General features: G+C 39.5%; 1 protein-coding gene and 1 long non-coding RNA gene across 2 annotated transcripts in view; both read right to left on the bottom strand.

The window, feature by feature from the left end:
- The window catches only part of LOC128365515 (uncharacterized), a 245,603-nt gene that overhangs the window by 14,486 nt on the left and 208,493 nt on the right, over positions 1-22,624 (bottom strand). The window lies entirely within an intron of this gene.
- prdm8b (PR domain containing 8b) lies at positions 6,828-9,705 on the bottom strand. The gene is made up of 3 exons (XM_053326254.1): positions 9,487-9,705; positions 8,486-8,717; positions 6,828-8,104 (listed from the first exon to the last, which is right to left on the bottom strand). The coding sequence occupies exons 1-3, from the start codon at positions 9,703-9,705 to the stop codon at positions 6,828-6,830; spliced, it is 1,728 nt and encodes a 575-aa protein (XP_053182229.1).

Here is a 22,624-nt window from a genome sequence, read left to right as displayed (position 1 = left end):
AGGTAGGAAGTAAGGAGTAAGGAGTAAGGAGAGAAGGAAGGAAAGAGAGGAGTAAGGAGGGAGGTAGGAAGTAAGGAGAGAAGGAAGGAAAGGAGTAGGGAGGGAGGAAGTAAGGAGAGAAGGAAAGAAATGAGTAGGGAGGGGAGGAAGGAAAGGAGGGAAGAAGGAAGGAAAGGAGTAAGTAATCTTTTGCATTTAGGACAGTTAATATCTTGGGTCGGTGTAATGACCCTTGAGCCTTTCCCCACCCCCCCCACCCCCGAAAACAACAAGCCACCGCTTCAAATCCATCAACAGCAAAGTATACTCTAATGAGACACTGAATCCCTCTCTGTGAAGTCTCTTTCTTCTACCTGCTTGCTCACTTCCCTGCTAGCCGAGGGCTCCGGAGCACGACAAGCATCAGCTAAATGCCTGAAATGTAAAAATGTAGTGTGACTGGGGGAGAGGGCCAAATGGAAGTGCCAGCTTAGCAGAGATATAAACTGTCCCACGCCGCTCCGTGCTGAGTGATGCAGTGACAAATGTGTTGGAGGAGGAGGAGGAGGAGGGGGGGAGGAAGGGGGGGGAGAATGGGGGGGGGGGGGGGTTGGGGCACAAAAGGGACGATGACACAAGCAGCAAAGCATGAGGGCACTAAATATCACCGGTTTGTGTGTGTGTGTGTGTGTGTGTGTGTGTGTGTGTGTGTGTGTGTGTGTGGAGAGAGAGGGAAGGGTGATAGTTAGCAATGCCTCTCTCTCTCTCTCTCTCTCTCTCTCTCTCTCTCTCTCTCTCTCTCTCTCTCTCTCTCTCTCTCTCTCTGTCTCTCTCTCTCCCTCTCTCCTCCCCCTCTCTCTCTCCCCCTCTCTCTCTCTCTCCCTCTCTCTCCTCCTCGCTCCCTCTCTCTCCCCCTCTCTCCCTCTCTCTCTCTCTCTCTCCCCCTCTCTCTCTCTTTCTATCTCTCTCTTTCTATCTCTCTCTCTCTCTGTCTCTCTCTCTCCCACTCTCTCCCTCTCTCTCCCTCTCTCTCCCTCTCTCTCTGTCTCTCTCTCTCCCTCTCTCCTCCTCTCTTTCTCTCTGTCTCTCCCCCCCTCTCTCTCTTTCTCTCCCCCCCTCTCTCTCCCTCTCTCTCTGTCTCTCTGTCTCTCTCTCTCTTTCTCTCTGTCCCCCCCTCTCTCTCTCTCCCCTTCTCTCTCTCTCTCTCTCTCTCTCCCCCTCTCTCTCTCTGTCTCTCTCTCTCTTTCTATCTCTCTCTCTCTCTGTCTCTCTCTCTCCCACTCTCTCCCTCTCTCTCTCTCTCTCCCTCTCTCCTCCTCTCTTTCTCTCTGTCTCTCCCCCCCTCTCTCTCTCTTTCTCTCCCCCCCTCTCTCTCCCTCTCTCTGTCTCTCTCTCTCTTTCTCTCTGCCCCCCCCCCCCCTCTCTCTCTCCCCTTCTCTCTCTCTCCCTCTCTGTCTCTCTCTTTCTCCCCCCCCCCTCTTTCTCTTCCCCTCTCCCCCTCTATCCCCCCCCCCCTCCTCTCCCTCTCTCCGGTCGATCACATGCCTTCCCGGTGAGATTGACCTGTTTGGATCGCTGACATGTGAGGTGTGTGTTGATGTGAGATGAGATGTAATGTGCGGACATGTGCTGTAATTTATCATCATGTGAGCGGCGTCACGCTGTAATCGACCGTTCGAATGTTCGGCACTCCACTCAACTTCGACCTCTTGTACTTGTTTCTTTTTAAATCTCCTGCTGAAGCAACTCTCAACTCTCAATTAAAAGGGTCAGTTCATCCAAATTCCAACAAGCACATTTTAAAGATTTCTACCATACGAAGATGAAGTCGAAGGTTTCTGCTATTTCTGGAAGTTTTTTATTTTAATGATAGCTTCAATGTTCCTCAGTGTAAAAACAGAGGTGTCTCCTGCATAATTTAGCATAATTAATAGGTTTATGTTCATGCCATTAGGTGTAATTATTTCTACTTTTAGCCTCTCTTTGATGGGAAAAATCACAACTAGAGCCAAAACTTTGCTGTTGCAGTTGAAATATATCTAAAAATGTTCCTCAAATCAAAAAGTGAGTTGTTTTAACTTACTTTTCAGGGTCAAATTTGACCCATTTTTTATACTTGAAAGCTAGAAAAATATCCTATACACATTTCTTTTAAGGTGGACTTTTCCTAATGTGACCCAGAATATAGGAAAAAGGAATTAATTAATTACCATTAATAAAAAAATTGCCTTTTTTATCTTCTATAAAATGTTCTCCTAGACCACATATAGTGATTATGAATGTCTTTTTTCCATATATAAATATAATACACTCTGATCTCTGACAGCTTCATTAAAGATCAGTCAAACATGTATTAATGACTGATGGGGAATTTATTAATGTGAATTGGTGTAGAGACTAATTATGAGTCAGAATATGAACAGTATGTCAAGGGTTAACGAGTCATTACAGGCTTAGCTCACTGTTAGTGGAGTTAGTTGACTTTAAGTTTTCATGTACACAGGCTTGTACCTTATTCTGACTTGTAATCAATTAACTGGACACTTATCATATTACTGATGATTCAAGTTTCATGTAGGCCTACATCCAGAACTTGAAGTCACCTCACGTTGAGCCATGCAGGGAATAAACAGAGCTGGAAAACTGAAGTGACTCACACACTGTACTGAAAAATATACATTTAAAAAAACAGAAAAAATGAATGTATCTCTCTTTTTTTATTAGCAACAGTTAGTGGAAAATACTTTAACTAAAACAGCTAGAGACTGGTGAGGTCTGTGCATTAGGATAAGGATTTAAATTGTAACCTCTTAACGCACGCTGTTCCGCTTCCGGGACGGGTCGGAAGTTAGGAGGTAGCGACAAGTACTTCTGAATGTTTTAAACACCAACCCTTAAACTTATATATTCATGCCGTACATTGTTGGAAAGCTTAGATTGCCCTGATTCATTCAAGACCACTCATGACTTATATGGTTGCTCACAGCCGTAATAGTATTAGTGATTAGCTCGGCTAGCCACTCAGCTAAGTGAGAAAATGCTACATACCTTCAAAGTCTTCCCTTTATCCACAACGATCATCTTATGACTCAGGACTTTCTGTACAGCTCGCCAAGTATCCATTCTTGTGAAATATGAAATCCGTTTCCATAAAACCGAAATACTTTCCTCAATATGTCAACATGTATTTAGTCCAACACGTAACGTAATAACACAAATAACAAACCATATACGGTCCGTTTACGTCATTTCCTGACCTGCACGGTCCAGCTCAGAGTACACGTGACTAGACGTTTACGACCGTTAGCCTCTCCTGCTTCTGACGACACCACACACACCAGCCAATCGGTGCTTAGAATGAGGCAGCACGTGCCTCCAAAGCCAATGAGGACATGTGACCGACGACAATGACGACATGGCTTTGATTGACAGCTGTTCCAGCCAATGGAAATACGAATTGGTGTAGAGACTAATTATGAGTCAGACTATGAACAGTATGTAAAGGGTTAATGAGTCATTACAGGCTTAGCTCACTGTTAGCGGAGTTAGTTGACTTTAAGTTTTCATATACACAGGCTGGTACCTTATTCTGACTTGTTATCAATTAACTGGACACTCATCATTATCTTTAGTAATGATGATGATTCAACTGATTCAACTTCCCATGCAGGGAATGAACAGAGCTGGAAAACTGAAGTAACTCACACACTGATACTCTACACAATGGAGGTGAATTTTAAAAAAAAAACAATCATACACTCAAAAGACAGAAAATCAAAGTATCGCTCTCTCTTTATTAGCAACAGTTAGTGGAAAATATATTTAAACCCTAGGCAAATAAAACTGAATGATCCATATGGCAACAAAAACTACAAACAGTAAGTAAGAAAAAAATAAGAAAATTGGTGAAACTGACCCTTTAAATGAATCTATAACTCATCAGATGAATTCAAACTGCAAATAAAAGAAGAAATGAGATGATCAGATAAACAGCTGCAGTTGAATTTTTGACATGAATGTGCAGAGTGATCGCAGCTTTAAATATTACAGGAGCTGTGACCTTTGACCTCACTATCTGTTGATTTTAATGTAGCATCTTAAATTTAAGGGAGTCCATCCATATTGTTAAAATATGAATAATAAATATCTACTATATGCGAGATAACCTTTCAGCCGACATCATTCAGTCCTCATGCATCCTTAATGATAACATTGCTTACATAATATAATGTTTATAGTGTGTGTGTGTATAATGATGCATCTATCGTCTGTGGTGTTTATAGTAATATCATCACACAACATATTATTTAAAATCCTCTTTGCTCTTCTTTAAAAACATTATATTTCAGTAATATTCATGCAGGAACTTGGCATTTATCATAATTAACTCATTTTATTAGTATAATAGTATATAATTTTTTAAAAAAAAATCACTTGTAGTGTCACATGTTGATTGTGACGTTTATCTGTTGTATCATTTTCTCCATTTCACTCATCACATTTATCACATTTATTATTAATATATACATTTTTTCACATTGCACGATTCTGTGTTAAAATATAAAATCTGTCTGAATATTTCATCTTATTAAAAATGAGTCATCTAATATAATAAACTATGTGCATGTAATGTAATAATGTAGTAATGTCTTGGTGGGTGTAGTTCATATGTTGACCACTTGATGGCGGTGTTGAGCTATTTTCCACTTTTCCTCTTCAGCGTCTGTCCTGAAATGTTTCTCCAATCAATGGTTTCTTTTCTCTTTTTTAAAAACCTTTAATCATGTTATTATAACCTATCATTAGCAGTAAATGGTGATTATTGATCCGCAGCATTATATTAATCTGTGTTATTTATAAAGAATATTTTAACATGTTTATTGTTTGTATTTCATTTGAAAGCTTGAGACTCACGGAAGTCTGATCGGCTATTGATATTTAATATTTGCAGCTTTTTTTAAACAGAGCATGCAGATGTATAGTTTATATTTATTTAGGATTGTTTGAACTGCAGCTTTGAGGAGTTTATAAAGCGTTTTTCTGTAAACCGGAAACACAAAAATGTCAATGAACTGATTTCTTAGAAGACAGTGCGTTTTATTTACTGCACCGTTTCTCTTTTATTTTTATGACTAGCTGCTATATGTATGTTTTCTTTTTATATATTACAAAGACAAAAAATACTCAAATATACTCAGTTTGATGATTAAATAATAAAAAATAAGAATAAGTGTCGGCTCATCAGGGTGAATGAATGAAGCGCCATTATTTACGGAATCTAATACGCACGTGCGTCTGGATTTAAGGTTCATTTCTATGTCTTTACATTCCTGACTAGTCTTAATGGCACGTGCGTTGATGGAGTAAGATCCGCACACTGTCTTTAATTTAACATATCTAAGGTTTCTGTTAAAGATCTTTTTAAAGGAGTATCATATATGTGTTTTATTCTTTACCACAGAAACTGGAGATCTGAGCGAGATTAGAAATAACTCTCTTAAAGCTTCTCATGAGAATTAAATGCTCGTATATATATATATATATATGTAGTGTGAGTGTATTTTAAACAAGGAGCTGTGGAATAGAGAGACAATGATTATTTATCCCTTAATAAATTAAAATGAAGCGACCTCTCAGGGGGAAACTTCATTTTTATGCCATAGACATTTATACGGTGGACGTTTAATAAGGACGTATTTCAGTAGTAATACATATAATATCACTACTACTACTACTACTACTACTACTAGCACTAATAATAAATACATAAATAAATAATAATAATAATGATTAGCAGTGATATCCAGTGTTACTGGACATATTTCCAATTAGAAATAATCAATCAAAATAACCATAAATTCACTTTACAGGCTACTACGTCATATATTCGTCTACAATAAATAGCATAATAATTGTGTTTCAGTAAGATGGAGACTGACACTGAAATAAAAGCTCATATAAAACCAGAAAAAAGGCTTTTATACAGTTAATTTATATATATTGTTTTATATTAATGAAATGTAATGTAGATTTTGTGTGACATATTCTACTGTATGTATAGATAATAATGAATCAAGTCAATGAATTATATTTTTCAGTTGTGGTTTTTAAAAAGAAAAAAGAAACAATCCAGCAAAAGACACACAGTTGAAAATAAAGCTATTTTATTGTCAATGCATTCAACATGATTAGATAAACTATCAAGTAGTAAATTTCCGCAAAAGGAAGAAACACTGAAACTATTCCCCACTGACACAAAATATTACACTTTGTATTTCAAATAAAACAAATTATTTACATTGTAATGTATAGACTGCATCTTAAAATCAATATTATTTTAATATTACATGCACTCTGAAATATAGTCTGACATAATTTTTCCCCCAATTTTGTGTCCATATTCATCGTAGACGTGAAAAAAAAGAAAGAAAAAAAGAAACTTGCTGTGTTGTAAACCATGATGTGTGACTACATTGGTATTTCTTCTCTATATTTGTATTTATATGATATAAAATACAACTTACTGTACATTTACACATATTTAAATCTTCCCTTATTCTCAAACTTTTTAAGTGCTTCTTAAATAGATTCATTTTTGAAGTCAAAACGCATTTGCATACACCCAAAACATGACACTTTTTTTTTTTTTTTGTACAGGGTCAGAAAAAGTAAAGAGACTAAAAATTAAAAAAAGAAGATATAGTCCAAAGTGAAAACAAGTGCAAGGGGTGTTTTTTTTTTTTTGTATTTCTAAGTGGCCGATCTGTGGTCGGAGTGCTTAAATCCAGGCAGGGTCACAGCCCCTCCTCGTTTCAACAAAAGTCCTTCCCTTGTCTCTCTCTTAAAAGTCAGTTATGGGAGGTCATGTGACGTGACAGGTGATGCCTCTCCCGGAAGGACTCGTTGCAAATGGGGCACTTGAGTTTCTCCTCGCGCCGCCGCTTCACCAGAGGCTCCATGGCGTACTCCTTTTTGTGGTGGGATCGCATGTGGTAAACCAAGTCCGAGGTCATGCGGAAGGAGGCGTTGCACTTGGCGCACCAGTTCTGCGCTGGCAGGCAGAGGGAGGTGAAGGAGGGCGGAAGGAGGGTGAGCGCCGACGGCATCTGAAGCTGGATGGCCGGCCCCGAGTTCTTGGGCCAGAAGGTGGTGGCGTATACGAAGGGGTTCTGCTTAGCCATGCCGCCCGGGACTGGACAATTGGCGCCCAATTCCGCGCCTTGAAGCTTGGCGGCGAGGTGGTCGGCCTGGTAGAGTCTGCTGGAGGAGATGGTGTCGCCCACTGCTGGGTGGCAGTCCAGCAGCTTGGGTGGCATCACCAGCGGCGAGATCTGGGAGAAGGAGGAGCGAGACGGCTGGCTGAAGGCGCTCTTCCTGTCTCCGCTGCCGCTGCCTTGCTGGGCGACGGAGGTGAACGCGCTGCCCACGGGCGAGGTTTGGGGCGGTTGGGTCTCCGACAGCACCTGCCGGATGTTGAGGTGCTTCTCCGAAGGGCTGCTGCTGGGGCGACCGCCGTCTTTGTTTTCGGAGTTGGAGCTCTGGGATTTGCTGGAGCCGTGGTGTTTGAGGCTCTGGGACGACTTCTTAACTTCGGTGAAGGCGCTGCGCTTGGTCTCGCTGTGCTCGCTGGAGCCCGAAGAGGAGAAGGGCCTGTGGTTGTCCTCCAAACCGTACACTCCTCTGTAGTTCTGGGCGGACGTCGCTAGCTCATCTTTAGTCTTGGACTGCGGAAGGCTTGGCACTCGGCACTCCCTGTCCTCTATGTCCGAGAACTTCCTCTTCCCCGAAGTCTCGCTGCAGATCTCGGCCTCCTTGTCGCTGGGCGGGCTGGTCCGGTTGTTCTCTAGATCCCTGGCCAGGTTGTGAAAGTCTGTGGAGGGTTTGTTGGTGTCCTGAGTGCTTCCGAAGCCCTCGGAGCGGCCTAGCTTGGGGCTGGTCCTGGTCGGGGTTGTGGTTGTAGTTGTGTTTGTGTTTGGTCGCTCTGTGCTGCTCTCTTTGCTCGGTTCCTCGTCGGCGCCCGTGATGCTCTGCAGTCTTTTGGTGCAACGGAACCGCAGATGAGCCAAGAACGGGAACTCAAACTGGAACCGCTGGCTGCAGTCTGGACAGGAGTGGTGGGACGAACCTTTTAAAAGAAGAAGAAGAAACATAAATTAGTCCTGACGTTAAGAAACCATCCTTCTTAAGTGTGGAGTCTGATATCTCAAGGGTAAATGACTTCAAACTGTACTCTACACTTAATATGAGGTCAGAAATGAATTAAATGAGTCCTTGAGGTATTATTGGACTTATATAGTCAATGACGTAGAGATTGCACCCCAAATTTAGCAATAATGACAACGATTCCAGAGCAATAATGCATTTCCACAGAAGCTACAGAGCTTAAATTGATTGTGAAGTCAATGGAAAGGACCAGCAATACCTATAATAGTGTGTTTAGATTGGTTGTGGAATAGCAGCTACAGAAACCGACTGTCCAACGAGGATTTGATTCCAGTTGACTCACCTTTGCTTTTGGCGGGCGCTCTGCTGGAGCTGAGCAGCAGCAGGTCGATGAGGTCTTTGCCGTACCAGACCAGCAGCTCCTCGTCCTTCTCGATGCGGCGGAGGGAGCGGTAGAAGAGCTGGCCGTTCTTCACGTACGCCTCCAGGTTCTGTTCTTCTTTGTCCCGAGCGGACTGGACCAGCCGCAACCACATCAAACCCTCCGAGGTGCTGTTGGCTGCCGAAGTGTCCACCTGTGCACAACACATACACACATATCCAGGGTTATTATATCATTCATATTATCATGAATAGTACAATAAAATAACATTTAAGGCTCATATTCTGCTTTAAATCCTAATAATTTACTTCTATGAAATGATGCCAGTTAGATAATCTCACTCAGCCTGCTTCAATTTCATATCATTTACTTTTTTTGCCAATTAAGAAAGACTCAATTAAGAGACATAATCTCACTCAGTCTGCTTCAATTTCAGACCAAATATTAATTTCTAGAAACAAATGTCAAGAAAAATAACTTAAAACAAAGTAGTGAGACACTGTTATATCACTATTATTGACTTAACTGACTTTTAATTTGAAAAAAAGTACATTTTCAAGAGTAAACTAACAGATTTTACCCATTTATTTGGACATATTATCAAAATAAATGTCATAAATCAATACAGGATTAAAGACTTGTTAAAAATGAATCATTGTTTCAGTCCAGAGTAAAAAGCCATTTTTCTTTTTTAATTTAATTTTATAGATTAAGATTAAAAAATATATGTCATACTTATAGTATAGCTAATCATAGTGGGGGAATATTCTTAAAAATCCAAATAATAAGGGTCTTATTATTAAGGGTAATATTATATTCAAAGCTGCAGAACCAGAACCAGAAAAAAAAAGTTAAATAGCTAATTAAAAAAAAAAAAAAAAAAAACCTGGGTCCTGTATTATAAAAAAGAAAAAGTGTAATATATTTAGTATGCATGTATAAATAGGTAAACCCCATCTTACCCTGAAGATGTAAGGCGCTGTGCGTTTATCGGTGGATTTCAGAGCGATGAAGGCGATGCTGTCGTACAGCGACGTGTGGCTCAACACACAAGGCCCGAAAATGGCGTTTTCTGGGATGTCACATGTTGTGTAGACGCTGGTGAAAATGTCCGTGAGACACTGCTGGACAGCTTTGGCGTCTCCGTCCCAAACCAACTTCTGAGAGCTGGACTCCTCCATTTCACTCTGCAGAGACACGGAGAGAGAGAGAGAGAGACAGAGAGAGAGAGAGAGAGAGAGAGAGAGAGAGAGAGAGAGAGAGAGAGAGGAATCACAGGTCAGCTGCTGGATACTAAAAAAAAATAAAAAGTGCTTATTTGACATAAAAATAATAAATCCAGGTGTTTTATCCTCATCCATTATTCCGTTTGGATTTTGCAAACCGGAAATAAAACATGAATTTAAAATGCAACCCAGTGTAAAGTGGTAGTTTAGTGGTTTTACCCTCCGCTGTCCCAGCTGAGAGGAAATAAATCTCTTCCTAGACAGATTGGCTAAACCAGCTGTCAAGGGCGTCGTTTTTTTTTCTTTCTTTCTCTCTTTCTATTTTTTTTTTTTTTTTTTTTGGCCAGCCTTTCTAATTAATTCCAACCTCGTATTAAGTTCATGAAGGCATCACATTCAGCATATTGATGATACGATTTCCCAATGTTATATCAATTATAGAATAATCATTACAATTAAATGACCAAACATAACAACACAAACACATGTAATTATTATTAGCCTATATTAATTATAAATAGTTATAATAATAATAATACAAACATGTTTTTATTATTATTATCATCAGTTATTAACCTATATTATTATTATCATTATTAGTTATAGTAGTAATAATAATACAACCATGATATTATTATTATTTGCCTATATTATTATTATTATTATTATCATCAGTAATAGTAAAAGTAGGAGTTACAATAAAAACAATATTATTATTATTATTATAACAAAAGGCTCTTATAATATTAAAGCCTTTCTGATTTGTTATTTTTGATGGACAAATTATGAATTATGATATATATTTGAATGTCTGTGTTTATTATTAGTAGAAATATTAGCGTTAGTATTAATAGCAGATATTAGTAGGCCTCTATTGACTCTTTAAACACTGTAAATTTAATATATTTGATATTAAAAAACGCGGATTTCCTTTAATATGTTAAGTCCACACGTGCGTATTTTATTATTATGATTATTATCATTTAAGTGAATTATGTGTATTAATATTATGAGTTTATAGGTTTGGTGTGATCATGTTTATTTATCTTAAATTGAATATAATAAAATCCCTGCAGGATGTTTAATATTTAAGGAGGGAAAATGAATAGAAAAGAAAGAAAGAAAGAAAGAAAGGACTGAAACTCCCAGTAGGAGCTGCTGAGGTCCGTCCATGTCCAATGCTGGAGAGAGCATGTCCAATGGGTTTCAAGTGGACTGTCAAAGTCAGTGATTTCATGTCAGCCAACCTTTCTCTCCTTTCTACAAGCGGCAGCGTATGTCGCCTCATTACCATAATCCACCACTTTCCCCTCTGAGACTGTAATTAAAGCAGCACGACCAGTTAATTATTTCTTTTCTCTCTTTTCTAACCTCTGAATGTGTGTGTTTAGACGGCTGCGGCTCCTCTCTTCCCTCTTCCCTCCCTCCTCTCTCCTCTCCTCTTCCTCCTCCTCTCCTCATCATCCTCCTCTCTTCCTTCTCATCCTCTTCATCTGCACCTGATACACACTTGTTCAGTTTGGCCGCGTAAAAACTACACTCACTCCAAAAATATGCAGTAAAATATAAAATAAAATAAGAATAAATCGCCTTCAGGAAGCTTTGCTATCTGCGAGAGAAATTACGCATTTCACATAAAGTGTTTTCTAGATTATTAAAATGATAATAATCTCATTTCCTGCTGGAGATATTTAAAAAATAACAATTATTTTTTGTCCTCGTTGTTGCTTTTAGGATTTCCACTATATACACACAGCTATAGGCCTGTTATTATTATGTCCAATTTATCTTAATATATAATTCTTCCCTTAACTATTTGTTATAAATCATTACAAACAGCTGAAACTAGTTATGACACATTTAGTGCAACAATAAACTAAACTATTTATTAGATAAATGCTATTAAAATTTTAAAAATCGCCAGTTTGAAAAAAAAAAGTTTGTTTTCTTCTTTTAAAAAAATGATAAACGCAGCGCCGCTTTCACTCATCTCTGCTAACAAACCCGCAACTAAACATGATATGATACCTGATATTAATAAATACATAATATCAATGATGATGATGAATTGGATCAGATGAGCTAGAGTCTGTTCATCCATCCCATCCCAAATATCGGCTCGTTTTTGAGGCTGCTTTTAAAGGTTCTGGCTCGAGTTTTATCTTCTGATTTGTGAAATAAAAAGGATTAAAAACATCTTTAATAACCTGAAATTATTCCTTCTAAATGTCTTTTCTTAAATCCTGTAGATCTGAGCATACTATCTCTTTTTAAAAGGCTCAGCAGCAGCATGAGGAGGAAGGAAGGATGTGTGTTTGCGCACGATGCAATCAGACCTCTCCAAAAAACGGCTCTGAGCGCTGCGCTACGAGCCTAAAAAATGTAGTCTCCGGTGCCATACAAGACCCTCTTTGTGCTGAGAGCATCAGTAAAAGGGGGGGTGTGCAGGGGGGTTCACGAGGAAGAAACGCACACAAATATATCCAGTGAAGGATATGTAGCATGCATGTTTAAACAAGACAGAAAAAAAAGAGAGATTAAAAAAAAAGCGGAATGTTTGCACATCCACAAACTGGAGGAAAGCTGCAGCCACCCTCCCGTTCAAACCCACTGCGGGTGGTGTGTGGGGGGGTGAGAAATGAGGGGGGGAGTGTGTGTGTGTGTGTAGAGAGAGAGGAGGGGGTGTTTAACCCATCTGCTAAAGCCGTGCCAGGCTGGAAAACTGTCCTAAATCAAGAGCTGTGGTTGAATTGCGGGTTTTGTCCGCGCGGTGCTAAAACATCTGCGGGTTGGAAATCATTTTTTTTTGGTGTGTGTGTGTGTGTGTGTGCACCGCTTTCACTGCCTGCAAGGATGCATGTGTGTGTGTGGCTACATGTGCCGCTCAAAAACAAACCAGACCCTGTGTACCCCCCCACACCCCCCCCCCTCACCCCATCCCCTCCAAAAGAAAGAAAAAAACTACCCAAAACCAGCTTTGCATGTCTCAAACCTACCTTTCTGAGGAGAAGCAGGAACAATAATCCACAAACGAATTGCGAGCGATGTTATACGAATCAGATAAAAAGAAGCCAAAAAAAAAGAAGAAGAAGAAGGAAAAAAAGCCCCCAAAAGCAAGCAGGAGGGATGGATGCGATGGAGATGGTGATGCACTCCCGGTCTGGGTCCGTAGTATCAGTACATATCCCCCCCCGGTGCGCTCAGAGTGACAGTGCTGCTGCTGCTGCTGCTGCTGCAGATACTCGCCGACACTGGGAGTGACCGAGCCGGGTTAGAGAGAGCTGGAAGGATAAAGGGAGACAGAAAAGAGAGAGAGCGAGTGAGTGAGAGGGAGAGAGAGAGGCGTGCAGATGGGGCCCGATGCTCTGGCTGACTGGCACACCGACACACACTTTTTGTTTGCGGCACATAATCTACCCAATGAGGCGTGTCACTCTCCGTCTCCTCCCTTTAACTCTTCACTGGCCGACTGTCATTTGATGCGATTTATGGACGTGCAGAAGGGGATAAAGACCCCCCCTCCCTCCCCTTCCTCCCTCCCTTCTCCCCCCTCCTTCCCCTACTTCCAACACCCCCCCATTATTATTGTAATTCTAATCACAATAGTTGGTGGTCGTATTAGAATAAAGTGACATTTTAAGTAGTCGGATGTTGGGAAAAGTGAGAATTTAAAGTGTAATTGCACTTGGATTGAATTCAAAACCAAATCATATTAAAATCCTATTATTATTATTATCATTCATCTTATTATATTCTTATTATAAAGCCAATTATAATGTGATATAAAGTCTCACTTTACCCCCTGAAATGAGTCTTATTTGTCGCTGCTTTTACGCACTTTTACGCACAGTGGCACTCAACATATATTTTAATGTGTGTTCAATAAATACACTTCCTTTGTGCATTTTTTAAAATTTATTTATCTCAAGTACTTCTTTTAGTCTCACACATCCAGACCAGGCAGCACCAGGGAACCGTGAGCTCCCGCCGACTCCCTGCCGTGACAGGCGGCTGTACACGCGGGCAGAGAGGCTGAGCATCTCCGGGTTCAGTCACACGGCGGACCGCTGCTGCTGCTGCTGCTGGTGATGGTGCTGCTGGCTGTCTGTACTGTGTTCAGGCTCATTTAGGGGGCGCCAGTGTATAATTTGCACATTTTGGTTGAACGTCTGATATTGTTTGAAGGAAAGGAAAGAGAGCTTCAGGTCAGGTGCAGCTCAGTGCAGATGGAGGATAAACTACATTTATCTTGAGAAGCACACTGCAGCACAGTGCTCTGAGATCAGGACTTAGAACCAGGTTTAATATTAAACTCAAGTATTCACATTAAAAACGGAGGATGAGTCTATTAAACAGAATAAGAAACAAGTTCAACTCATTAATAGATTTGAAAACTGCCTAAATGGTAAAAATTATTAGATTTCAGGCCTGTTATAAATCTTTTTATTGGTACAAGTTTGTGAACATTAACTTCTCTGTAGCTGTTTATGAATGAAAATTGTAAAATATGACATATATATCAATATAAACTGCACTAAAACACCAACACAGAATTAGTCCTTTAACCAGTTTCTGCATTTAACTAAAATTACTTACAAATATGATTGATTACCTAAGAGAACTTATTGTCTAAGTTTGTCTATTTCCATCTGCAGTATAGTAGTCTGTTATTAAAATAAAAAAAAATAAAAAAGTGTATATATAAGTGTATGTTGCCATAAGAGCAAATGGCATAAAGCAAAGATCAAAAGGGGAATTGTCCTTTATGCTTCTGCATTCATTTTAATATGATACTATAATAATATCCATGGAGGTCAAAGGTCACGGTCAGATAGAGAGCAGGATCAGCAGACCAACGTCTCTTCTCTCTGCTGAAATGATGAACCCTGAAACACAGTGACGATACTCTAATGTTAAATTATTTCACAGCCAACATGGTTTTATCTTAAATGACAAAAAAAATTAAAATATTTATATTAAAATTCAGATCCAAATAGGCAGATTCAGCGTTTAGTGTTTCTTTAATGGTGTAAAGTTGCTTCTCTGATACTTTTTTATGTCACCTTTAATGAGATACTTCATCTTCACACACACAGAGAGCTTTAAAACCTCAAATATTGTCTGTTTAATTTTCTTCTTCTTCTTTTTTTTTTAAATCTGCAAAATTTAACAAGCAGCATGCGACAACAATGCGTATCCTGTTCTTTAAAAAAAAAAAAAAAAAAAAAGAGGTCTAAAAAGCCTCGAGAGACGACAGGAGTAAATCTGAGTGAAGTGCAGATCAGCTGTCGTTTGACTGGATGGTCGGTCGGTCGGTCGGTCGCTGTAGTGCATCCAAAAAAAAAAAAAAAAATGTTAGTGAGGAGGAATAAATTCACACAAACACACTCACAGTACAAACCCATGAAGGATAAAACACAGTTGTCACAGTTTGTGCAGAGCTGCTAGTCTCACACTGTGTTTGTCAAAGATGCTTCACTCTTAACATGTTTAGACTTTTCATTTCATTTCATGGTTGGGTTGTTTTTTTTTTTTTTGCTTATAATAAAAACATAAAATGAGGAAATTTAAATGGTAGATTTTTGCATTTTTTCTTAAATACTTCATGGAGGAAATCTCAGCAGTCTAATTTCCTTATAAAGAAATATTAATCTGATATAAAGCATGACAAAAATGTTCAATAAATACATTTTTGATCCATAGAAATTAAGATAAATGACATTAAAATCAGCGTTGAGTTGATTAATGCTCGACTGTGTGTCAACTCTGTTTTTTTTATTATAAATATCGGCAATTTACGATCCTTTTTATTTTGTCGTTGAACTCAGATTTCGTGTTATAACTTCATTTTTTTTATTTTTTTTTTGGCTCTGATATCCTGAGAAGGAAGAGAACAAAAATAATACAAGTGGTCCAGTTTCAACAAAAAAGTGAAAAATGTCTCAGATGAAAGAAATGTGAGAGTGAAAATGAGAGTCAGAGCGAGTGTGTGTATATATATGTGTGTGTGTGTGTGTGTGTATATGTGTGTGTGTGTGAGAGACGTTGTTTATGTGTGTATTTAAAGACAGAAACAGCTGAGGGAGCAGAGTATCTGTGTATTATCTGTATAATTTGACAGCTGTATTATTCCCTCAACAACACTCCCTTTCATAATTGAGGCAGATTTCAAGCTTTCGGGATGTCAGGTTTATGTAGTTAATGCTCTCGTCAGTGGCGGCCGGTCAATAGGGGGCGCAGGGGCGCCGCCCCCATCAAAGATCTGGCCAAAATCTACTTAATCATATTAAACATAAATTAATTAGAAAATGCTAAATAATTATGAAATAAAAAGTATTTGTTTGTAAGATGGTCCTGTTATCCTCTAAGCACCTGTCATCATTCATTATAAATCGATTCCAAATGGTATTTTATTAATTTCTATATGTACTTCCTGTATGCGGGGCGCCGGACTAATGGAAGTCAATGCAAGCCCTCAAACTTTTGACAAGCATGTGACCTGAGGCTGCTCTCTCATTGGCGTGTGTCACGTTTCTCACGGGGCGCAGCTCAGTGCGCCCCGGATACGCCCACTTATATTGGCAGCGAATTGGCTTTGTTTTAGATTTTTTAATCTACTGTGATTGAACAATTACGGCTGTCAATCACGCCCATCGGTCAACGTGAGCATGAACGTGACTGTCAATAAAGCTCCGTCTTTTCAAACAGTCATTTCAGGAGAGATGGCTACTACGAGCGGGACCGCGGGAAAAGAAAATTCTGTTATTTCTCTTCAAAAACACCCCTTCACACAGCGTTCACTTGAAGAGAAAAAGAGGATTAAGGAGCTTGGACCGGACCAACCCAAATTACAGCTTCAGCAGCAGGGAAGTGATAGAGGACGATCTTACACCAGGAGTTTTTCCCACTCCTGTTATGAGAAACGGAGCTGGCTAGCTGGATGTGGTGTAAGTAACTCGTTTTATTGCTTTCCCTGTTTGCTCTTTCAAAGTGTCGGCACTGAGACCCTGTGGACAAAAACGGGTGTCCGAGACCTAAAACATCTGTCAGAAAAATGCAAACGACATGAAAGTAGCCGAAGCCACCTTGACAATAGCATGAAGCTAAATTTTTTTGGCAGGCTAAGCATTGCTGAACAGCTGGATGAAGGCTACAAGATTGGCATTAGGAGGCACAACGAAGAGGTGACAAAAAATCGGCACATCCTGTCTAGAATAATAGACTGTGTGAAATTTTGTGGAGCCTTTGAGTTGGCTTTGCGCGGTCATGATGAGAGTGAGAGCTCAGATAGGCCCGGGATATTTCGTGGGCTGGTGGATTTTGTTGCTTCCCTTGATGGCGTGTTGAAAGAGCACCTGGAGAGCGCCACTGTATTTAAGGGAACTTCAAAAACGGTGCAGAACGAGCTACTGGACTGTATGTTTTCTGTTTTAAGGGAACAAATCATCAAAGAAGTCCAGAGCAGTAGTTTTCTGTCAATCCAGGCTGATGAGACCATGGACATTGCCACACAGTGCCAACTTGTGCTTGTGCTGCGTTACATTGATGACAAACACAACGTGCAGGAAAGGTTTTTTGAGTTCATCCCTCTGCAGTCTGCTACAGCTGAGTCCATTGCTTCAGCACTAAAAGAGCGTCTTGCTGCCATCCTTCCTGAGGATCATAAAAATAAGCTCATCTCCCAGGCTTATGATGGAGCCAGTGTGATGAGGGGTGCCACTGCAGGAGTGCAGAGGAAAATACAGGATGTGTATCCAAATGCCCACTACATCCACTGCTACGCACATCAGCTCAACCTGATAATGCAACAGGCCACATCTCACATATCCAAGGTCAGAATTTTTTTTTCTGACCTTGGTGGATTTAGCAGCTTTTTTTCCAGGTCACCCAAGCGGACAGCGGTTCTTGATAAAGTTGTGGCCCATAGGCTGCCAACATCCAGCAACGTCAGATGGAACTTTCACAGCCGTGCCATCAATACCGTGTTTGAGCACAGAGGAGACCTCATTCAGTGTTTTGAGAGCATACGAGACTCAGGTAACTTTGACCCCAAAACCGTCAGAGAAGCAGGAGCCTTTGCCTCGCTACTGGAAGATCAGGATTTTAACTTCTTTCTCCAGCTCTTTCACAACCTCATGCCACATGTGGACCTCCTCTATGCTAAGCTCCAGAAGAGGAATATAGATTCTGTCCACATCAATGGATGCATCCAGCAGTTCCAGGATGACATACAAAAGATCAGGTAATAATTGTATTCCCGTTATTAATATTGTAAAAAAGACTTTGTACAAGTCATATATATATATATATATATATATATATATATATATATATATATCTATCTCCTGTTCTGGTATTGCAACATATTACAATGAAATCAGACACAATAACTAAAACAAATTATATAGTGGTGTCTCTTATTAAGCACATAAACTTATGTAACTTCTCATTTTAATAATGAATTGTATACAAACTCAACTGGAATAGTCAAAATGACTTTTTAACATTCTAACATTTCTTTTCCTGGATTTATGCATTTGAATCTTTTGCACTCTATATTCATATTTTGGTCTTGTACAACCGTTTGAACCATTTACAATATGATTACTATTAATTGTTTTCTCTCTTTTATTATTATCTCTCTTTTTAATCATTATAAACTTTGTCCTTGGCAGAGATTCTCTCCATTCCATGGTGGTGCAAAGTAGCAGCTCTCTGCCAACAAAGAGGCGTCGCACACTCAGTCCAGAGGAGCATCAAAGGATTGCAGCAGAGGTGAGTTTATGTTGTAGTCACAGTCCATGTTACTCTGGAATTTAGTATTTTTTATTTGAATCTGTGTGTAAGAATGTTTGTCAACTTTTTACTAACCTATGTTTTATATAGGTTGAAGTTGCAGCAATGTAAACCTATTGTCTTTTTCCATTTGTTTCATGATATTAAAGGCCTTCCACAGTAACAGCAGCTCTATAAATGGCCTAGGAATTAGCACATATTTTTATTTTCAGTGTCAATAAAATGGCTGTAGTAGTTCCATGTTTAGAACTGGAACTGTTGCCTGTTGTAACTTTAGGTGATGTGGGTGAAATGGGCATTTTGTCATGTCTAAATATTTATTTTTATTAATCTCTCTGTAGATCTGTGACACCATACTGGGACACACCAAGGAACGCTTCTCCTTCACAGACCACCTCGTGAGTGCCACCTTGCTGCTGGGGGACAGGTTTGAACAGTACAGGGCAGCATTTCCTGAAGATGCACTCAGCAACACCCTGAAAGCTTACCCCATGCTCAATGGAAGCAAGCTGAAGACAGAGCTCGGTCTCCTGTACAGCAAGGATGAGTTCCAAGCCTGTCGTGGTGCTGTGGATTTGTTCCAGTTATTCATGGAGAACAATCTTGAAGAGGTATTTTCAGAGACTGTCATCCTCCTGAAAATCCTCATCACCACACCCATGACCACAGCGGAAGCTGAGAGATGCTTCTCGACACTGAAAAGAATTAAAACTTTTCTACGGAACACCATGACCCAGGAGAGGCTAAATGCACTGGCCATGCTGTCCATGGAAAAAAGACTGGTGACTGACATGACTGACTTCAACCAAAAAGTCATTGAGAACTTTGCTGGCCAGAAGGAAAGGAGGGCAAAATTTATGTTCAAATAGTTGCTTTTCTGTTCAATTTGTGTTCAAATAGTTGCTTTTATGTTCAAATAGTTGCTTTTCTGTTCAATTTGTGTTCAAATAGTTGCTTTTATGTTCAAATAGTTGCTTTTATGTTCAAATAGTTGCTTTTATGTTCAAATAGTTGCTTTTATGTTCAAATAGTTCTGGCCTGTGTTTAGGCAACTTTACAGTTTGTGGTGTTCTTTTTAGATTGGTTTTCCTTTCTGTATTTATTAAATTTGTTTGCTGAGGTATGACAGCCGCTACTGTTTGTTTGTTACCACCCCCCGAACCCCACACCAAATTGCGCCCCCCCAAATATTTTTGTCACCAGCCGCCACTGGCTCTCGTACTGATGGTATTAAATCTGACGGGATGACGACAGAGCTGAGAGCTGAGATCTGAAACAAAAGAAGAAGAATATAGATTTTATTGACTGGTATTTAAGTTTAAATGGTTTTATATTTGACAATCATTGTGAAGATTAGGATCTGAAGCATCAAAGTAAGATATTGGTCACATGGAAATGGTGCAAATACTAAAAAGATAGTGACTGTTTTAAGCCATGCTAGCTAAATTGCTGTCCGTCCGTTAGCTAAATTGACTAAATGCAAATGTTAGCATGCTGCTCTTTGAATGTTGTTACACTAATTATATTGAGATGGATAGGATCTGAAGAATAGTTAAGTAAAATATGGAGTATCAAAATATGGAGGTGGCACAAATACAGAAAGATATAAAGACAAAGCAAAATGATTGATACCCTAGAGTTCATTGTTGCTATGGTTACAAAAGAAGAATATAGATTTTATTAACTGGTATTTTAAGTTTAAATGGTTTTATATTTGATAATCGTTGTGAAGATTAGGATCAAGAAATGTAGAGCATCAAAGTAAGATATTGGTCACATGGAAATGGTGCAAATACTAAAAGATAGTGACTGTTTTAAGCCAGGTTAGCTAAATTGCTGTCTGCCCGTTAGCTAAATTGGCTAAATGCAAATGTTAGCATGCTGCTCTTTGAATGTTGTTGCGCTAATTGTATTCAGATGGTTAGGATTTGAAGAACAGTCAAGTAAAATATGGAGTATCAAAGTCAGATCTTCCACAAATACAGAAAGATATGAGACAAAGCAAAATGATTGATACCCGAGAGTTCATTGTTGCTACGGTTACCATTTTATTACCTATGTTACTTTTTGAATGTTCGCATGTTGATGTACTCATTGCTGGATCTTAATATGAAGATGTTATGTTACGTAATGTTAAGCATATTAGCAGGAACCATTACCACGTTAGCATGACACGCTAACATTTAGCACGCTAACGTTTATTTCAAAGTAGAGCTGAAATAGATGAGAACTCTATCTTTAGCTTCAGAGATTTGACTGGAGGTGGACATTTTGACCTGGTGGTGGCGCTATAAGGTAATTAGGTCAGCAAAGTTAATAGGATTTGTGTTTTTGGGATCATAAATGTGCGCATCAGACTTCTTTTTTAGTACTTTACTGATCCCCATGGGGTGAATTGATGCTTTGTATTTGATGCATCTCATACATGAACACTAAGGCTGCGTTCACACTGCAAACCAAAATTCGATTTTTAGCCGATCTAGATTGGAACCAGATGCTCTTCTGAAGTCTGAACAGTTATAAATCACATGAGATCCGATTTTTGCAAACCAGATTGAAACCACCTTTGGGAGGAAGTTTGAAATCTCATTTGGACAGATGTGTCTGAGTCTGAACAGCTCCAAACACTCATATCGGATTTGACTGTCCGTGACGTCTCTCTACATCTCTACGCTACGTCACTCTATGCGACACCAGACTCACACTTATTCCAGTTGTTGTTGCTAGGTGATATCACTGGAGGCAACGGAGGACGATGAAAACATCAGTCCATGGACAGAGGACCAAACCAAACTCTTAATCTTTGGGGAGATGGCTCCGTTCAAGCGAAGCTCGAGAGTTTGTTGTTGCTGTCGCTGTCGCAATTATATGACATCACACAAGACGCGCTAGATGACGTCTCTGCTCCGACCACGTTGCCACGGCAACCTGTCAGATTGGTCATTAATGTGGCCCAGTCTGAACAGAGCCAAATCTGATTTGGACACTTGCTAAAAACAGTGTGGACAGTCAGGCCTAAAAATCTGATTTGAGAAGGAATCAGATTTGCCTGCAGTGTGAACACAGCCTTAAGAGTCGTGGGCGGCAGCGGCAATATTAACCCTGACTTCCATGTTTGTGATGGTGGGAAAAAACCAAATCATCAGGCAGAAAACACAAGACACAAACATGTAAGCTCGACACAGAAAAGACTACAGTATCACCCAATTTCCAGTAAATACATCAAATTATTGTTGAGATATTTCACTCTGGGCCAAAGCATTGGATTTACAACGATCAGCATTCGCATTATTTGCTAACATGGCTAAACATCCCATCTTTAGTGTGTTTCAAAGAGTTAAATTATGTTTCCTTTCATGACGTTTTCACACTCCAGTATCAGCTGCGTAATCATCTACCTGGTGAAATATCCTAAATCACAGTCTTGTATATAAAGCCCTCATACAGTTATATTTTAGGCTGGTTAAGACTCTGAATCTCAGCCCACGTTCATACTGGTGTTGTATTCATTGATATTTATTTCAACCCGGTTAGAAAAACAAACCACTCGACAGCTTTGTAGGCGGGATTGTGAATATTGACGTCATCTTTGTGTGCAAACCAAAAGAATATGACACTGGATGAAACTCTGGATTGTGTCTAATGACGACAGTGTTTAGGTCCAATGTCAACTTTTATGATTGTGGTTATGGCACGGTTTGGGTTAGCCAACTAAAACATCTGTTTAAGGTTAAGAAAAGATTGTATTTGTGTTATAAGAAAGGTGGGAGAGATTTTTTATGTGATTGAGAAAACTCTGAAAGTCAAACAAGCTACTGACCTCTCCATCATCGAGCTCCACACGGACACTTTTCTTGCTTCATAAAGGAGACATTCAACTCTGGAGACAAATAGTTAACCCTGCTTTTATCCTCCCGGGTCAAAACTGACCGGGTTAAACACATATTTTTTGGGACATTATAGTCAATAAGGCCTCATTTAAAGAAACTATACCTCATTTTTTGCTGTAAATTTTACCTGAAAAATTGCAATTTATGGAAAAAATAGACTATTTTATGACCATTTTATAGAATTTGAA

This window comes from Scomber japonicus, chromosome 9 (genome assembly GCF_027409825.1).
Source record: "Scomber japonicus isolate fScoJap1 chromosome 9, fScoJap1.pri, whole genome shotgun sequence".
NCBI lineage: Eukaryota > Metazoa > Chordata > Actinopteri > Scombriformes > Scombridae > Scomber > Scomber japonicus.
This window is presented reverse-complemented; position numbering and strand designations above follow the sequence as displayed.

Coding starts and splice junctions, on each gene's coding strand:
- prdm8b (XM_053326254.1), bottom strand. CDS start 9,705: ATGGAGGAGTCCAGCTCTCAGAAGTTGGTTTGGGACGGAGACGCCAAA. Junction 8,718..9,486: donor CAGCGCCTTACATCTTCAGG/GTAAGATGGGGT, acceptor TGTTGTGCACAG/GTGGACACTTCGGCAGCCAA. Junction 8,105..8,485: donor AGCGCCCGCCAAAAGCAAAG/GTGAGTCAACTG, acceptor TTCTTTTAAAAG/GTTCGTCCCACCACTCCTGT.